Genomic DNA, 18,475 nt, shown 5'->3' with positions numbered 1-18,475 from the left:
TGCTGTTGTTTTTGCTTTGTTTGTTTGGTGCTTTTAAAAAAATTATTTTCGGCCAAATGTCGCATAGAAATGCATGGGTCTGGAGATGAAGCGGAGGCTGGCGGAACGGGAACCGGACCCGTGCCGGTGTCCTGGCCCAGCCCCGCGGTGTCGCTCCGGAGCGGGGCGCGCAGCCGCGCCTCTCGCAGAACCCGCAAACTGGAACAAAAACTGCCAGGCGAGAGAAAAGTCGCCAGAAACTGCCGCTTCTAGAGACTGCGAGGCCGATGTTTTATCTCCCAGCGTGCTTTCCTAATCCCGCAACAATCCTTCTTTTCTCATGTACGGGACACCACCGTTTAAAGAAAAACTGCTGGAGAAGTGTATTCAATGGCACGAACAGCAAGGTATCAGACAAACGAGCCAAGCCTACGGCTGACCTGTGTTCTTGCTATGAATAACCTCTCGAACCTTCCCCACCCGGAAATGGTGACAAAACCCACCCTATTTGGACGGGACAGCTCTCATCTCCTGATCGGAATACAGCAGGAATATACAGCACATTTTATTTGTGTACTTTCCTTTTTTTTTTTTTTTTCTTTTTTTTTTTTTCAGATCACGGCTCACAAGCCTAGAAAATGGTGCCGATTTGAAACAGAGGCATTTATGCTGTGTTAGAATTCAACTAGTTATAGAACTCTCTCCTAAAAAGCTGTCTTCCATCTCAGGATATATGTGAAACACCTTGGCTGTGGCACAACTATTTGGTGGTGCTTATTTGCATTCAGGATTGAAGTAGTGCCTCGTAAAAAAAAAAAAAAATGCTAATCTCCGGTTTCTTTGCATAAGCGTAATTTAACAAATGAGTAAGTTAGGAATAAAGAGAACCTGATTCTTAGTTATGTTCTTACAAACATGGGTTTTATCACTTAACTTTGTGAATCGGCATTTTTTGTTACCCACATAAAATGCTCTTACCTGCTTTATTGCTAAAGAGCTATCAATTGCATCTCAGTCAGAAGTACTTCTATATCTTCCTAGGTATTTGGCTTATTTAAGGAAAAAAAAGTGCTAAATAAGTAGTAATCAATAAACTATGAAATTAAGAAAAGGTTACTAACTCTAAACAAATGTATTTAACATTGGAATGAAGACCAGGGGAGGAACAAATGCTAGTCTTTGGCAGCTAGTTAGTACTAAGCTGTTATGTCTGCATCTGTCACCAAAATAATGGAGAAAGTGACCATAGAGAACAATTCACTTGTCTAAATGACCTGTAAATAACAGTGTAGCTCATAGTGTCATTAATTTCAACTCCCAGTCCTTGTAAGGCTGGTCAGCCTGGCGAAGTTAGTCAATATTTCCAGAAATCTCTTCAGAAATCCAGTCTCTGTTCATTTGACGTCATGGAACCTCATGAACATCTCTCCAAAGGGTATTTTATTGCAAACAAACCTTCAGCACAACTTGGCACCAGAAAGTGCCTTCAGGATGTAGCCAAGGACATGAGGTCAGCATTCTCTTGTCCATCATCTGCCTTGAAAACCAGGAGAGCAGTTGTCCACATGCCCACAAGACCCAATCCTACTTTACGTATACTGTTACTTGCAGGCCACGCCTGCCTCCTCCCCTACACTTGGCATATTTTTCTGACTTTGTGTGAGAAGAGAGGTGTCCCATTCCTATTTAACCACACCTGCATCCGTGACCAGTTGACATGCCAATCTCATATCTATATAGACACAGATATATGAAAGTATATGCAAAAGTAGGTATGAAAGTGTATATGAACCTATAGATATATATTTCTCACACAGGCTCTAAAACCTGCAGCGACTGACACAGATTAATATTCAAACACAACTATTTCACAACTGCTATAAAAAATAAGTTAATTTTTCACTTATGACTGTAGAAAAAAATAAACAAATCATTAAAACCCCCAGCTGCTGAGAATTGGTTTGTTTGGCTGTTTTGTTTTTTTTCTTCAGCTACTACAGCTAAGTACAAACTGCTTGGGACTCAGATGTAACATCAGGCAACTCAATATTTTATAATATAATCAAGAGTTTTATTCCTGGTTTTTTGGGGCCATGTGGTAATAGCTACTTTTCATATGTGTTTTTCTGACAAAAGAAAAGCATATTAAGATTGCACAGTATCCCACAATATTAGTCTGGCTTACATGAGTGCTAATAAAAGGAATTTCAGTATGTATCACCGAAAGACTGTCCCTTCATAAACATACATTTTTGTTATCATGAGAATCCGAAATTAAAATCAAAGAGATATTAATCCAGTATATTCCTCATAGTGCTTTTAACGATTGTAATGGAAGAGCAAAACACAGTTTTGAAGCCATGTGTCCGAGGCCAGATTTGGATGCCGCCTGTGGCAAGGTTTTTAAAAACGTAAACACTGTGTACAGTGGACACACCTTTAATGAATGCATGTGCGCGAATAATAGGATTATTAATAATTAAAGATAACGATTTACTTAGTCAAAATGTAACACTAACTCACCCTGCACCAAAACCATGTCAGTGCTGTACATTGGCTATTTGTATATCTGTTAAAACACGAAATGCCTTAATTGCCTTTGAGCAATTATCTTTTGGGTCAGCACGGGTACTGTGTTTGAAGAAGGTTAACCTGCCCTTTATTCAGCGAGAAACATTTCCATTTCCTTAGAGACTATTGTCATTCAGGCGTGGTGATCTGACATTAGCACCTCGTTAAGATGCAGGCTATGCCTTTTGGGAAGCTTTTTTTTTTTTTTTTTTTTTTTTTTTTTTTCCTGTTGCTGCAGGTGTCTTTCCTGATGCCCGGTTGAAACAATCGAGGGTTTAAAGAACTCCTGAGCTCATCTTCAGGGAAGTTGCGCAGGGAAAGACAGTTCAGGGATCTGTTCAGGAGAGCTCGCAGAAAGCTCTTCACTTTGCTTTGGCGAGTAACACCCATTAAGGGTTCAACACAAAAATGCACCTTGTCGTTTCTTCTCTCTTTCAAATGAATGCTTTCCTACATTTCCGAGTCTCAAGCTTCGTACATACAAGGGAGATCTTTTAAACGAGCTCATTCACACGAAGTCCCTCCTCCTTAAAGGAGAATCTTTAGGATCTTCAAGGATCTTCAAAGATCTTCAGGGAACAGATAAAAGGGTGGAGGAGATGAGGCTAGCGAGCTTGGAAGAAGCCTGAAGCGCAGCAAAGGCAGCAGCGCATCCAGGGATGCAGTTTCATGATTCTGTAATGTAAATTTTGCTGGACTGTCACTGACTCACTGTCACTTCAACATCAGAACAGACTGACAGAGACACTTTTAAGAATCTGTTCTTGTCCTAAATGGGAATTACTGCATCAGGGGTAGGTGTGGGGGACATGAAGAAAAGTGGGGGAAAAAAGGAAAAAAAACCCGAAATGAAAAAGAAAGGACTAAAAGAAAATCCCCCAAAGACACAAAAACACCCATAAAACTGCTTGCAGAGTAGGGCTTGAAAAATTCGTGTCATAAATATCCACCACGTGTATCATCTGTGCTACCTCTGACCTTACACACTCCAAGATGTGATGGTGAACACCAAGGCATGGTGGTGTTGGTTGCTTCACCTTATCCCTGAATGCAATAAAGGTCTTTCTGCTAGCTTGAACAGAAGTTGCACCTTGCAGGTTTTTCTGTATTTCGTCAGACATACTGTACTTTGAACACTACAATTCTGAGAAAAATGTGTTGGATACAGTAAGACCTCACCTTATTATACATTGTAAGGTCATGAAAAGGCTTGTCAGTGAATATTGTCACTCCAATTTATAATTTAGTAAACTGTATATTAAAAAGCTACCATTTATCTTTGCAAAATAAAAGGCCTTAAAAAATGTTGCCAAAACATTTTATTTAGGCTGGGAGGTATTTCTCATTCAGAAACACCATGAAAACAAACAGATGAGGTATGATAATTTTTATACAGCAGATACTTTTTTTGGATATGAATGTAGATACAGATATAGATGATAGAGATTTAGAAAGAAGCATAAAATATTAAATATCCCTTATTTACAGCTTTGGTGATGTGCATATGTTATGGTTTCTCTAGACAAATAGAGGGGACAATCTGTAAGAAGTGTTAAGCTATGAAACTCTTGATTTTGTATTTTGATTTCCAGTTAATACCTGTAATAGTGGCTACATAGTCTGCCAGGTGTAGGGGCAGACATTTTGAAATGACAAAGTTTTTCCTAAAAAATTTATAACCTTGATGTTAAAAGCAAAATCGCAAAAGCTCCAGTATTTGTTGGTGACATTTAAAAGTCATTATATTGCAGATCCTGAAATCAAGCTGAACACTACATACATTTGGAAAATTAAACAGGTGAGATAAACATCTACTGACATTTTATACCCTGTTGACAACCATAGGATTTCTATAGTCAGGTTAAGCAACCTGACCATAATTCCCCAGAAAGGCAAAGAAATCTTTTCTGAAATAGGCTGCACTGACTATTCAAGTGATAATAAAATTGTGACAGTGGTTCAAACAAGCAAAATTATTTACTGGAGGTTTTCCATGAGATAGGCCATCTTTTTATCTGAAAATGAAGGCAAGTATTCACAAAAATGAAGATAAATGCCTTTAATCCATAGTTAGAAAAGTATGTTAGCATAGAAAACACTTTACAAAATAACATTCCATGTTAATTTAAGTACATTTTAAAACCAGCCACAATGTAAGAATTTATGTTCTTTACTGACTGAAGTTTCAAGCCCCATTACTCTCTCTACCTCTTTCTCCATCTACAGGGGGTTGTGGCTTACAAAATCAGAAAAGGAAATACCAAAGTCAGCCTTTTAAAAGATCCAATTAACAACTTATACCCTCAGAGTGGAAAATATGAAAATAATGTTAGGCTTTGAAATCAAGGAACATTTTCTGTCCTGTATGCTGATGGACAAAGCATTGACTAGAAGTAATGAGTTAGATACCCATGAACAGTAGAAACAGTATTTCTTTTTCTCTAGATTTACTTGCACCACAAAACATTTACACATGGGTCTGAAGGAGCCTGTCTATGTGAAAAAATTAAGTTGGGTTAACAGTAACATATAGATCTGATTTTACATTATCCAAGTATAAAACGAGAACCGTTTATTTTTTTAATCAATCCTCTAGGAAACAGAAGTATTTGAAAGTATAAAACCACAACAGGTTGCTTTAACATATTATAACATAACTTATGATGAAAGATCTAGATGAAGGACTACTCATCTTCCCAATAAAAGGAAAGTGCATGCTCATCATTTGTATACTGGTTCAGTAAAATTTTCTGAACAGGCTTCTCTAAGAATGGCATTGCCACCTGTTATACCTCACACTTTGCAAGCATGCATTTTATTTTGTGAGAAAATGATAATCCAGTGTTTCAATACGTGACATATATCACATGAACATGAACCTTTATTACACTTGGACTTCTCATCCAGTTCTTATACGCAAGCCTAAACTTAGTCACTGTACAACAAACCTTGTAGAGTTCATCAGTTCTGCATTCTATACCACATGAACATATAAGCAATTGAAAACACAAACTATGATAACTTACTGACAGGTATAAAATACTTTGACAATCCCACAAAACCCCAACCACCGTAACCATGTATAATAAAATAAGTCAAAAGTAGTTAACTCAAACTGGTTTATTGGTAATAAATGAAAATCCAACAACTGATATTCAAAGGCTTAAAAAGAAACAGATCTCCATATGCTGACTGTGTTTGATTAAATCAACTAGTTATTACCAATATTCAGCTAATATTTTTAAGCTTTTGCCTTTTTTTGCCTGCTCCCCATCCTCCACTTAGCTGCACTGGATGGTCTCGAAATGATATCCGTTCTGCATGAGATGGACCCAAACATGATTTTTCTGGAGTAGAAATATTCTTTTCTAAACAACAAAACAGACATGAAATTAAAAAACAACCAACCAAAACGCCCTAAATTGCACTGTACCACGTTCTTTTCAAGACAGTAATATTTCTAGGTCTAATTAGAAAGCACACAATTTTTACAGTTATGTATCACTCGCCATGTAAAAGTAACACAAGTAGTTTAATAAGGCAGTACTTTAAAAAAATTAACTGATCCAAAAAGACAGTAAAATTACTAATCAACATTATAATATTTTTAGAAGTGTCATTATCTGTCCATTTTGAACTTAAACACTTACAGAGATACTCAATGCTTTTGACATAGAAACTCAACCTTCAAGTGTATGAAGAACTAGTTCAGAAGATATATCTAATTAACAAATTTTTGTGGTTATGTTAGATCAAATTAAAAAAAAAAGTTTTCTTTTTTCAAAGCTCAGGAATACTTAAATGCTGGATGATGCCACAGAAAAATTTAGGAACACATAGGAATATGTGAAACAATCACTTTCATTGTCATTCGCACAGATGCTTGAGTAATTTAGACAATAGTTTCTAAAAACTCTTCAGACAATTATTTAAATAAAATAACCAGTAGGCATGACGAAAGGTATAATATTTATTTAAAATAAATGAACATTTTACACCTGATAATATCTTTCTTTGGCATGTGTAAGAAGGAAAACGTCTGTGGAAGACAACCCAAACTTCACAAGAGAATGATATAATGTTCACAATACAGCAGTTCATGCCTGTGAGTGTGTGTGTACATATATGTATATATATATATATGTATATAAAATTAACATGCTAGCTTATCAAATGCATATTTTATGAACAACTTTTGCGACTTACCAAAGGAAAATATTATTACCTACATAGTTTCAGTATTTTTGATATTTTAAGTTTTTAGGACTGCTCAATAGAAAAATTAAATTTCTCACAATACATAGGGACAAAAAAGTAGAACATCATTTTATGTACCAATCTATAAAACATAGCTATAAATTTCAAAGAGTAAAAGTTCCTTTGTTTTCTCATAGATGATTTCCTGTTGGCTTCTAGATCTAAATGTCAGGAGGTTTTTCCGAGCCTACAGTTCCCTTTCTTATGAATTCTTAAATTATTGTAAATGTATCTTAATAAACAGTTCTCTCTTTTGGCAACCAAGAGCTTTCAAGTATTTTTAACATTATCTCCATTCATCTTCTTGTGGCTCTGCAGATGTAGCCAATTATTTTTTTTTCTTAAAATATATAATTTACTCTAGATGTATCTCCTAAAAATTTAAAATTCTGATATTTTGCCTTTACAACATTTCCAGTTTCCTTCCCTTTGGATTATTTTGTTTAACATCTCAAATGGTAGCAGAAGGGCTAGTACAGAAAGGTTTTTGTTAAAGAGCAAAGAAAATATTTAATCAAACAGTAAACTTTCCATTAATTATTTTGCCTGGGAACCATAGCATATTCACTGAAGACTGAAACCCTCAAATTAGTAAATTAAGTGGTTAATTAATGAAACTTCAAAATAAATCTAACATGGTAATAATATTTTTTAAATTCCATGTCTTTAATTTCAAGAAATATTTTATGAAATTGAAAACATTGTTAAACAACAAAAATAATTAAGACTGGAAGTTTTTGTTAAAATAAAACTGAAAAGGAAATTGCTACTGCACATTTAAAGTGGAAAACAAAACTGGGGATAACTTATGTTTTTTCTATGCACGCATCTTCAACATGGTATCCACAATATCGGTAAAGAAGACATACAGGTTTTTTGGTATATTTTGACAAAAAAAAATTTTATCACATTATTTTTAAAAGAGAATAAAAACAGATGCTAGAAAGAGCCTATCAATAATGAATTTGAGAAGTAGTCTAGTAGTGATAGAGTCAATATAGGAAGAGAGTCAACCTAATCCCAATTGCCTGATCTGGATTATTTCTGGACCAACAACCTCACTTGTTTATGAACACATGGGCACTGCTAAATCGTATTTTCATGATGGATTTCAGTAATCTGTACATGTAAAGTTTTTGCCTCTCCACCTGTAATTATATACAATGCATTGGAAGGAATATATCGTCCTTACATGAGTATGAAATATGTATTATTGCTCCATTAAAAAATCCCAAAGTCCTGCTGTATGCAGGTTTAGTACATCAGAGGCTGTCCTAAAGTCTGATAGTCATGGGTCTCTTTTTATTTTAAATCTGCTCTTGTTAGACTTCCTAGCATCTGCTTTAAATTTTATTATACAGTTGTGACCTGTTTAAGCACAGACTAACTCTGTATTCTTTCTTTCCTCCCTTTACACAGTTCTCAGCACTATTCAGCCAAAGAAAATAAAGCCATTGTAGAGAAAGATCAACTAATTTGGAATGAAATATCACTGTAATGTAAATCACTGTAAATCATTCCCTTTGTCTGTCCCATCTTTCCATCTTTGAAATGACCATAATCATGTTTGCACTTCTGGTAAATCATTTTTGATATCTACTAAATATCTACTACGAGAGGAGTAATATTATCAATGCTGCTATTCCAGTTATCAGTGGTGGAGTGATGAAAGACAGAGCTGGTATGGAGTACAGTACCAAAAGACTATTCCCTGAAGAAGAGTTCTCAAGGACAGATAAATCACACCAGCATAATGCAGTTTGCTTACTCCTATTCAGATCACAGCTATTTCTCAGATGTTACACTCGTGGTTATTGTAGCTGCTAGTGGTTAAATATTATTTATGATTGAAAAATTGTGTCCTAAAGCAAAGGTATAATGAAGGTTTTAGTCAAATATGAGAAAGGGTTTTGCTGCAGTTCTTTCTCCTAGAGTTTAATGCAAGACCAAACAGAAAGATTAATGAAAAATAAGAATAGAATCATAACTTCATGAAGGCTGGAAAGGACCTCCAAGATCATGGAGTCCAACCATTAACCCAGCACTGCAAAGTCCCCACTAAACCATGTCTCTAAGCATCATATCCACATGTTTTTTGAACATTTTCAGGGATGGTGAATCCACCACTTCTCTGGTAAGCCTGTTCTAATGCTTGACCACCTCTTTGGTTAAAACATTTTTCCTAATATCTAATCCAATAATGATAATCCAATAATGAATGGAATGTGTTGCAAATATGGGACTTACCTGATTGATAATGTATATGCCCACAAATTATTACACTTACTTCATGGCTTTTGCTATTCCAGTGAAAATCTAGGTCGGAGTATTTCACATGTGCTCAAGTAAGAGCAGCTTTGCACTTAGGTGTAAAGTGAGCATTGAGATAGAATTTTGCAAGAAGTAAAATAAAAATTGCATATAAGCAAAAAAAATACAACTCACTAACTTCGTTGTCAATACCTGTGTTTACAAAAGATTTTCTGATTCTGATTTACAAACAGGCAATTTTTTTTTCTTCAGAAATATTCAATAAAGACACCTCCATTAGGAAATGGTTAGAATTTTGTCAAGATGAAGAGACTGAGAGAAGACAAAAGAGTCTGGTAAGGGATGACAGTGGCACTTTGAATTGATAGACTGAATCTAGAAATAGTCCTCAAAAACAGTCTTGTTAAAAAAAAAGTCACAAACCAGAAAACAAACCTAGCTTTCTGAAAACCCTCAAAAACATTTCAAAATGAATCCTTATTATATTTTTTTCTCTTGTATTTATTGATTGGGAGTTTCATTGAAGGACCTTATATATTTCTCTTACAGCATTACTAATACTGTGAACAGTTTTACAGCATGCTTGGATTTGCAATGTCTCCATTTTCCCCCAAACTGCAATGTATCTTGCAAATGAATGGTTGTGCTTATGAGTTAACTAAGAGAACACTAGCATGTGAATGTATCACATTACTGCTATCATAATTTCTTAATTGGTAAAATCAAGGTGACATATATGACATAGTCATATTTTGCTATAAAGAGGTATATATTTCATTAATATGCATAAATAAACACATTGATATGTGTATTTATGATTTATTAATAACTGTAAGCATAATCACAATACTTTTAGTTCCTGTTATGTTCTTTAAGTGTATTTGTAGTGGGCCTTGCCCAAAGGCAACAACAGAAAGATTCACAGCATCTCAAGATACTATATTTAGTATCTTTACTAAATAGAATTAGGTGTATATATTAAATATAAACTAACATGTTTACTAAATTTAAATTAGAACAATTACATTTGGTTTACTATATACAGTACTACTACTATTATTATTATTATTATTATTATTATTATTATTATTATTATTATTACCATTACTTGTACTAGAATTAAATACAACTTGACAAGTATATTAAGTATAATTTGTGTAAGTATAATGGTTATTCTAATACCAACTGATGTGGGAACAAATCTTAGCCAAGAAAAACAATTTAATTTCTGCTACACTAAAGCAGGCTTTGGAAGACAGGATCTAACACTTATTTACTGTACATTCATTTACTGGTAACAACTTAATATATGAAGCTCCAGTAAAGTCTGAGAGACATTTAGATGCCTGCATATAGCAAAAACCTACTCTGAGTATGTGCTGAAAGCTTGTCTTGGGATAATGTCACATGCTTCTATTTCCAGGCAGTAACTTTTTGGTTGTTTAATCTGTTTTCTGCTATCAATTTGTTCTGGTCTTTTTTTTGTTAAAGCCTGGGTCTTTTAACAAATGTCAAGGTTTACATATCCACTGTTTTGATAAGTAATGCAATATGTAAAATGCTTTGAATGAAATTCTTGGTGTCCAAGAAGAAAAGCTTTGTTAAAAGGGTTATGATAGAAATTTTATGATGCATAGTAAACGTCATAGGACATTTATCGATCCACCTAACATTGTATGTCTGGAGATATAATTTATTCCAAAGTCCTTACCATATTGTATTACTTAAAAGCAAATACAGCATAAGAAGGCATGGAGAAAAAAACCCTCAACATTTTAATGAAAGTGACCAGAACGAATCCATAGCAGCAAAGCATTTACATCAATTTAAGCTCTGGAAAGAAGGTAGGTTCAGCAGGTCTGTGAAAAAGGTAAATGATAAAACATCAGAAAGGTTTAACTTTAAAATAATGTTACTTATGGCTATCTTAAAGTTGGATTTTTTTTTTAGCTTTATTGCTTGCATAGTTATTGTGATGCAATTTGACACTATATTTTTTAATTTTAAGATAAAATTGAAATAGCATTGACAAATCTGTGCATCCATTTATACGAAATACCGCATGATATGTAAAGATATTTCTCCTTTTTGTATGGAGATTTTTAAAAAGACCATACTCATGATTTTGTTTTTTTAAGTAAATGGTAAATTTTGTTTATAAATCTTCATGACTTCATGCTGGTAGGACTAGAGACTGGTTCTAAAATTTTATAGAAACAATGAACTTAATTTTCTTCGCTTATCAAAGATTGATGCTCTTCTAACTAGATCATGCTGACAATTACATACTTGAATAATCTGAACTCCAAAATGTGACTCAGTCACATAGAGTTGAAAGAGATAACAATGTACAAGAATATATTATAAACATTTATTAATTACCACACCACACAATTAAAATAAACATAATAAACATAGTGCTTCAAATACATTCCCATAAAATACAACTCTTCTCTAATTACATGAAAGACTTTCAGCACCGCTGTTTATTAAAGCTCAATATTTATTTTGTGTTTCAGCTCCTTATCTATTTCCCCAGTTTTGACCATTTAGGATGAAACTGTGTGTCTGCCCAAAATTTTCCAAAAGGTTGGTCACTTCTAAGAGAATACATAAAATATTTAGGCTGCCCTTTGCAGACAGATCTGAAATCTACCAAATAACAGTGCCTTCCTTTTAGGATATGTCCAAATTTGGATCAAGTATATATGAATTGAAGTTTTTCCATGATCAGAGAAGGAATTCTTGATCTTTTGGTCTATTTTCACTAAAATACCAGTCAGTATGGAAACATGCTTTACCATGATATTACACAGACCTAAGCAAGGCTGTTCTTAAACATAATGGTGCTAAGTCAGGGAATTTAAAAGCCTGCTCATTTCATGCTGCCTGTGGAAAATAGCTGCAGGAACCACGGAGAGGGTAAGAATCAAAACTCCTGCAGGAAGAAGACTGAGGGAAGAGGCAAAGGGCTGCAACGAAAATCTGAGAGAGAAATGAGACTGATTCAGAATCAAGGTGAGAGAGCTAAAGCTAACTTGGTAAATAATGCTCTGGCAGAGCTGGCACAAGAGACTAAAATGACTTGACAAAGAGACTGACACAGAGCAGGGAGAAAAACATGGAGAAGAAGAAAACTGTAAATTGGCAAAGGGAAACTGTAGGAATAAAGAAGATGGATTATGGGACGTTAGATGGTTCCTAACTCTCATAATTAACATAATTAAAAGAAGTAAAAATACAGGTAATAATGAGAAAGAACACAAAGAATAAGTACATTAAGAGACTGGACTTAAGATTTGCCTAAACAGTACACTAATCCAGGCCATATTTGGAGGAAGTCTAAACTAGAAGAAGATGAATGTGAGGAATATTGTCAGGCATAATTTGGATTCAAAACGAAACAGAGAGTGAGAGGGGAAAAAAGTAATCAGACCGGGATCTGTAGAAACAAACAGAAGACTTGATGGCATATGTGGGAAAGAAGAGTGTATGGGAGAGAAAGCTTGGGCTGCAATAAATTGAAGGAGAGAAAGAAGAACCATTCATAGGAAAAGAAAGGATTATAGAGCACAGTTGTGGAAAAAACAGCAATGAAAAAGAGACAAATTAGAAGGAAAAAGCAAGGAATGTAAGAGTGCCTTGAAGAGAAGATCTTACAGACACATCTTTACCATCCAGTGCAACAATCTCATGAAGTAACCAAACATAAACTACTGGGCCTTTCAGTGAACTGACTTGAGAATATTTTTGAATCTACTTAAAAACGTCCCACAGCAAAGGAAACATAAAACTGTTATTTACTCAAATCATAGGACAGAAATACTTATTGTTGATCTAATGGTTCCATGGTTCTAAATGGATATCTAAGTGAACTATAAGCCAATATCTCGAACAGGATTTTTTTTTTAAGCTAGTTTCTCTTTAAAAAAAAATCCACACTGAAGGACCCCCAAACCCTAGTAGAAGAGTATAAGGCTGGTAAAATTAAGGACTTAAAATTTAGACTAGGCCTCTGTGTATCTGTTCTTGAATTATTTTTGTAATTGGAAGCACAGATGACGAAATTACATGAGCTCTTGCATTATTTTTTCTCCCTAGCCTCTTAAATTTAATGAAAGCAAGTTCTACATGCCTTTAAAATCTGCATTTAGGTAATTTTTTAATATGCAACCTCAAAGTCAATTAAGCAGCATCTTTTAAGATGTCATTGTGTAGGCTGTTCAAAAAGATTAGGTATATGTTGTTTGACAGTCAACCAATACAGAGAAAAATACGTATGTATGAAAGAAATATGCACAAGAAACCCCTTGGTAAAATATGAGTAAATTCATAGAGTGCTTAAAAATGAGATGCTTATTACACAGAGTTTACAAATCCTAAATGAAAGACAGCAGTCCTTGAACTAGAATATATAGACAATAGTGATGCGGGGAAGAAAGGATCGGAAAGAAAGGGAAGGAAAGCAGGAATTTTCTAATGTGAAGCTGTATCATACACTGCTTGTAACAAAGTTGAAGGGTTTCTAACAATCTCATGAAAGAAAGGGAGGCAAAAAAAATCAAGGTGTGGGCTCTGTCAAGAGCAAAAAGGATTGAGCAAGATTTAAAAAGGAAGTGAAATAAAAGCTACTGTGTTCTTTTCTGAGTTGGAAGACTTCACTGTAAGAAAGGTATAATTAAAGGACATTAATTTATTTTCACTGAGTAGCAGAATATAAAGTGTGAATTTACTGGAGAACTAGAACTGATAAATGTTTTTTAGTGGAAATATACATGAATTAAGGGTAATAAACGAATTACAAGGTTCAGGTTTTAATTTATTTAATTTGTTTTCCTGGAAAGCAGTTTTACTGATATCAGAGGCTTCCTGAAAAGCTCAAATTCAGGGAAGAGAAGAATTAAGAATTCTGGGCAGTATTTCAAATAAAAGTTAGAGGCACAGCTCCCATTACATTTCACTTTCAAATTTTGGTCAGGAAATTGCAGCTTCCAAGGCAAATATAAGGCAAATGAAGTTTAAATTTGCAGAGGAAAAAAAACTCACAAAATTATGATGACAGACAATGTAAAATATGTAGGAGACTCATCTATATGTCCAACACTGGTTGGTCATAAACAGATTAGGATGATAGAAGGTAGTTGACTGTCACAGCCTACTCACAAATTAGATATTAGGATATGCAAAAAACTCATACTCTCTAGATAGGTACAGAAAATGCTTATCCTCTAAATCTTGCAAAATATTTCTATGCCTATCTTGCAACTTCATGCTGACTAAAGTACTAGTATTCAGGAAAGAATTAAGACAAAAAATATAACCAGAAATTCACACCAATGTTTATGGAGGTAATAAAAATTGCAAAGAATGCTCAGACCCCCTGCCCCCCAACCAGCCCCGCCCCAAAAAATAACCTCAAGAAATAGAAAAGAAAAAATAGTTACTAGGGAGCATAAAGCAATAACTGTGAAGGAATATTATATTCCTTCTGGAACATAATATAAGTATGTTCTTAGGTCATAACATACTGGCCATTAACAGAAGCAAAGTCCTAAATTAGACAGATAACTATTTACTCCAGCTGAACAATGGCTACTCTTTCTTTAGGTTATACATTTTTTTTTAAACATTTGGTCAATTTAATGAACAGTTAGTTTTCCCTTTGAACATGTAACAGGGAAGCAAATCAAATACTTTTAAGTAAGCAAATGCTTTCCTTAAACTGAGATATTCTATGTTAAAAGCATTCCTTTTATTACTTAATTAATTTAGCTTGGTCAAGGAACAGAATTAAATTAGTTTAGGATTAATCTATCCCATCCAAATTTTTCAGAAAAAATAGGAAATTTGGCTTTTAAAAAACCTAAAATAGTTTAATTCAGAATTCAAAGAACCTGCTATTGGAAAAAAAATCTATAGAAAGAACATAAAAGTTGGGAAGTTCACAAAATATTTCTTAAAATCTTGACTTGGCCTTTCTAAAATCCCCTGTAAATTAAAAGATAATAATTTTGAAGTGTAGTATGTTTTGTCTTAACAAAGACATGATAATCCATACATTTCCCTATATATATAGAAAAGGTATTTTATTTCTGTATCACATGAATTTGAGCACGATTTTTTAGTAAATATATTTATGAATCCATTATTTTGTATTTCTAGACTTTACTTTTCAGTCTGTAAGATCTCAACAATTTATTGATACAATTTCTAAATTACAAGTTATATATAAGGATATATATATCCCAAATAACAGCTCTTGATTCCTAACAATAATTGAATTCTGAGGAACAGCCACAACTATGGATGTTGGAAAATGAACTCAATAATATTTTATTAATAAAGCTTGTCAAATCATTGAAGTTGAGATCTTCTGAAAAATGGTACAAGAACTTGATTTAAGAATTTATTGAAATGACAGGACCTCTAAGGACACAGCATCTTTATAACAATCTAATACAACTTCAGGTTAACTCAAAGGGAACACACCTACTAAATCACTGAAACAGTTCCTAGGCAACTTCATTTACTATTTCAGAAGGCAAAACCAAGAGACACTATAGAATAAGAAAGCATTCTATAACAAATGTATTCTGAGCAAAGGCAAATTTATAACATTTTCAGATTAAAGATATCATGGGGCTAATGATTTATTCTGATAATTGAAAAGCAACAGACTCTGGCAAAGAGAAATAATGTAATAAACATGTTTCTATACTGCATATGAAATGTAAAAAGGTGACTAATATGTGATTTTATATATCAGAAGTGATACAATTGAATGTATCATCACTGTTTAATTTCTTAAGTCCGTGGTGCTAATATTTATAAAGACACATATGCAGAAACATATTTAAAGAGACATAACATCTGGGCTTTTATTTCCTTCGTTCCTGGATTATTGAAATAAGAATGTATATGTAGGTATGGCACAGTAGATGCATCTTTTGAAAGCATACCTATATTAGCAGACATTGAAAACTCTCTGTCTCTCCACCCCTGCTCCCTCACATTTACAACTCTGCCAGTTGGTTGTTCTTTCCTGCTCCCTTCCTAATCTCTCCTTCTTGAAGGTATAATGCAATGGCACTTTTTTATTTTCCTAAGAAAAACTCATTCTCCAAGATTCACACAGGCAAGAGTTCATGTTAATTTATTTTTGGATGGAGTTACAATACAGGTTACAGCCTAAACAACAGTTATACACTAATATGAATGCAGTGTATACTATTTAACTCAAGTATTCAAGATACAGACACATTCTATTCTGGATACATTAATACAATGATCATCTTGTCATTGACATCAGTAGTTTAGAGTTATCTCACCTAAATTCAGGATCTTAGCAGTTAGGAATCTCATCTAATTTAAATGGTGTGGCTTCATCACTAGCCAATGGAGAGAAACAAGAAAACTAAGGACACAATTTGTTCTTTTCTAAGATGGCCGGCACAAAGATAGAATTACGATTTTTTTCCATTGGTACAATTAACTTAGACTATGATGATAAATTTTATGTAATCTAATTTTAGGAATGTAAAACAAATCAATAAGCACAAACATATTGAGTCACTATATTTTTTGCTTGTGGTGAAGTAATGTAAATAAATCTTCATTCTAAAGCCTTTACAAAGTATGTCAGAAAAATAGAGATTTCAAGTATTTTTACATGGTTTTCTTGAATTTTAATTTTTTAATTGAAAGTGGAAATTCAGCATATATGAAAACATGATCACAAAGTAAATCCAGCAATTTATATATATAAATTATATTAAGTACCTGATTACTATTTTGACAATATTTCAAGAAACTTCACTACTTAAAAAGTTTTAGGAATTTTGATAATTTTGCCAAAGTTCGTTAATACAGCTTAAATTTTCCATAATGTGCTTTTGGGAGGTTTGGGTTTTTATTTATTTGAAAAAAACATTGTACACAAATAGAAAAATAGAGTATGTCATATTATCAGAAATATATTAAAATTTCTTCAGTTATATTACACAAAATAAGGCATGAAACTTAAAATTCTATAATTTTATGACATTCGAGATTTTTTTTTCTATATAGAGAGTCATTTGTTACCTTCTATGGTATTAGAATGGTAAAAATACAACGCTTTAAAAGGCTCCTCTAATACTGAGGTATAATAAGTTCAGTGGGATCATAAACTACTGCATGACTGGTAATCAACATGACAGAAATCTCTGCCTTGATTTGTGATATGTGTTCTGGTGCTCAGGTAACAAAACATGCATTTTCAAAGCTCTTTTGGAAATAAAATAAGAGGAAGATTAAAACCAAATCTTTTTCATACTTAAATGAAAAGAAAATCTTCTCAAGACTCAGCCATGAGAAGACCTACGATACATCACAGGGGACTTCCCATTAAAATCACAAGAGGAAAGTCTATTGACATCACAGTTTTTAAACTGAACTGCAGTAAATGTATGAAAAGGCTTTAGACAAAAAAGAAACAGAAAGATAAGCAGCATGTGCTGTTAAGGATTCCAAGCATGCTCAGTTCTACTTAGCATTTTAAAGTGATCTTTAATACTGATATTGAAAAGAACCATAACTTACTTGAGGATCTTGCTGAGTGTCTGTGTGGCAGCTTATTTTTTTCTCTGTTCTCAGTCAAAGCACTTCCACTGGCCATGGAAACAAGGTCTAAATCCATGTCTTCTCTGCTTACAGAGCTTGCCTGGAAGCAGTGGGAGAGAATGTACACAATCATGAAACAAAATATAACATTTTCTGAATGTAGCTCACATTACTCCAAATAAACAAACAGGGTCTGTCAAACAACCTTCTTCAAAATGATACCACAATCCTTTTTTGTTGCCTAGGCTGAACAAATGCACTATGTCAAAGCATTTTTGTAAATAAGAGCCGATCTTAAAATTGTGGTTTGTGATCTGAGTCAATGCAACAACAAAAGAAAACATTTTAGTACAGTAATTTTGAAGAAAATCAATCTCGCAGAGGGCTGATGAAACCTTAAACAGCTTAAGATCATTTACTGACCAGTCTATAATTTAAGTTATAGTTGAATGCCAGAGATGTCATATTGGATTATTTCCTGCAATATTTATGCTTTATCCAGGACACGTATCACTTCAATCAGTCATGGGCCCAGTGAGTAATTTAATCTTTTAAGGTTTTTGCTAATTAACCATAACCATCAGACAGCATTTTAATTATACTTTAGGCAAGAGAATTATATTAATTATAAACTTCTGACATCCAGTGGTGGTATGTTTTGACATGAGGCATGTTACCTGCACACAAATATGACAAAAGAAAAATGAAAATCGTGTTTCATTTCAGCATTGCTGCTTTGGGAACATGTAGGGCAAAGTTTAAAAACCGACCGGGAAGATACCTCCCACCGCAAATT

At 33.8% G+C, this 18,475-nt stretch overlaps 1 protein-coding gene across 3 annotated transcripts in view; it reads right to left on the bottom strand.

The window, feature by feature from the left end:
- LRRIQ1 (leucine rich repeats and IQ motif containing 1) overlaps positions 1-18,475 on the bottom strand; it is a 114,210-nt gene that overhangs the window by 7,005 nt on the left and 88,730 nt on the right. For 2 of the 3 annotated variants that reach the window (XM_054278981.1, XM_054278990.1), the window contains 2 exons: positions 17,659-17,779; positions 4,511-5,918 (listed from right to left, as the gene is read on the bottom strand). In XM_054278981.1, the coding sequence (XP_054134956.1) occupies positions 5,779-5,918; positions 17,659-17,779 (261 nt within the window). In that variant the 3' untranslated portion in view covers positions 4,511-5,778. Of the gene's footprint in view, positions 1-4,510; positions 5,919-17,658; positions 17,780-18,475 lie in introns of those variants that run through there. The other variant, XM_054278999.1, reaches the window with a different exon arrangement.

The sequence above is a fragment of the Melozone crissalis genome, unplaced genomic scaffold (genome assembly GCF_028551555.1).
Source record: "Melozone crissalis strain CALT ecotype California unplaced genomic scaffold, PUWL_Pcris_2 ptg000004l_1, whole genome shotgun sequence".
Lineage (NCBI taxonomy): Eukaryota > Metazoa > Chordata > Aves > Passeriformes > Passerellidae > Melozone > Melozone crissalis.
The sequence above is the reverse complement of the archived record's forward strand: the minus strand, read 5'-3'. Positions and strand labels throughout refer to the sequence as shown.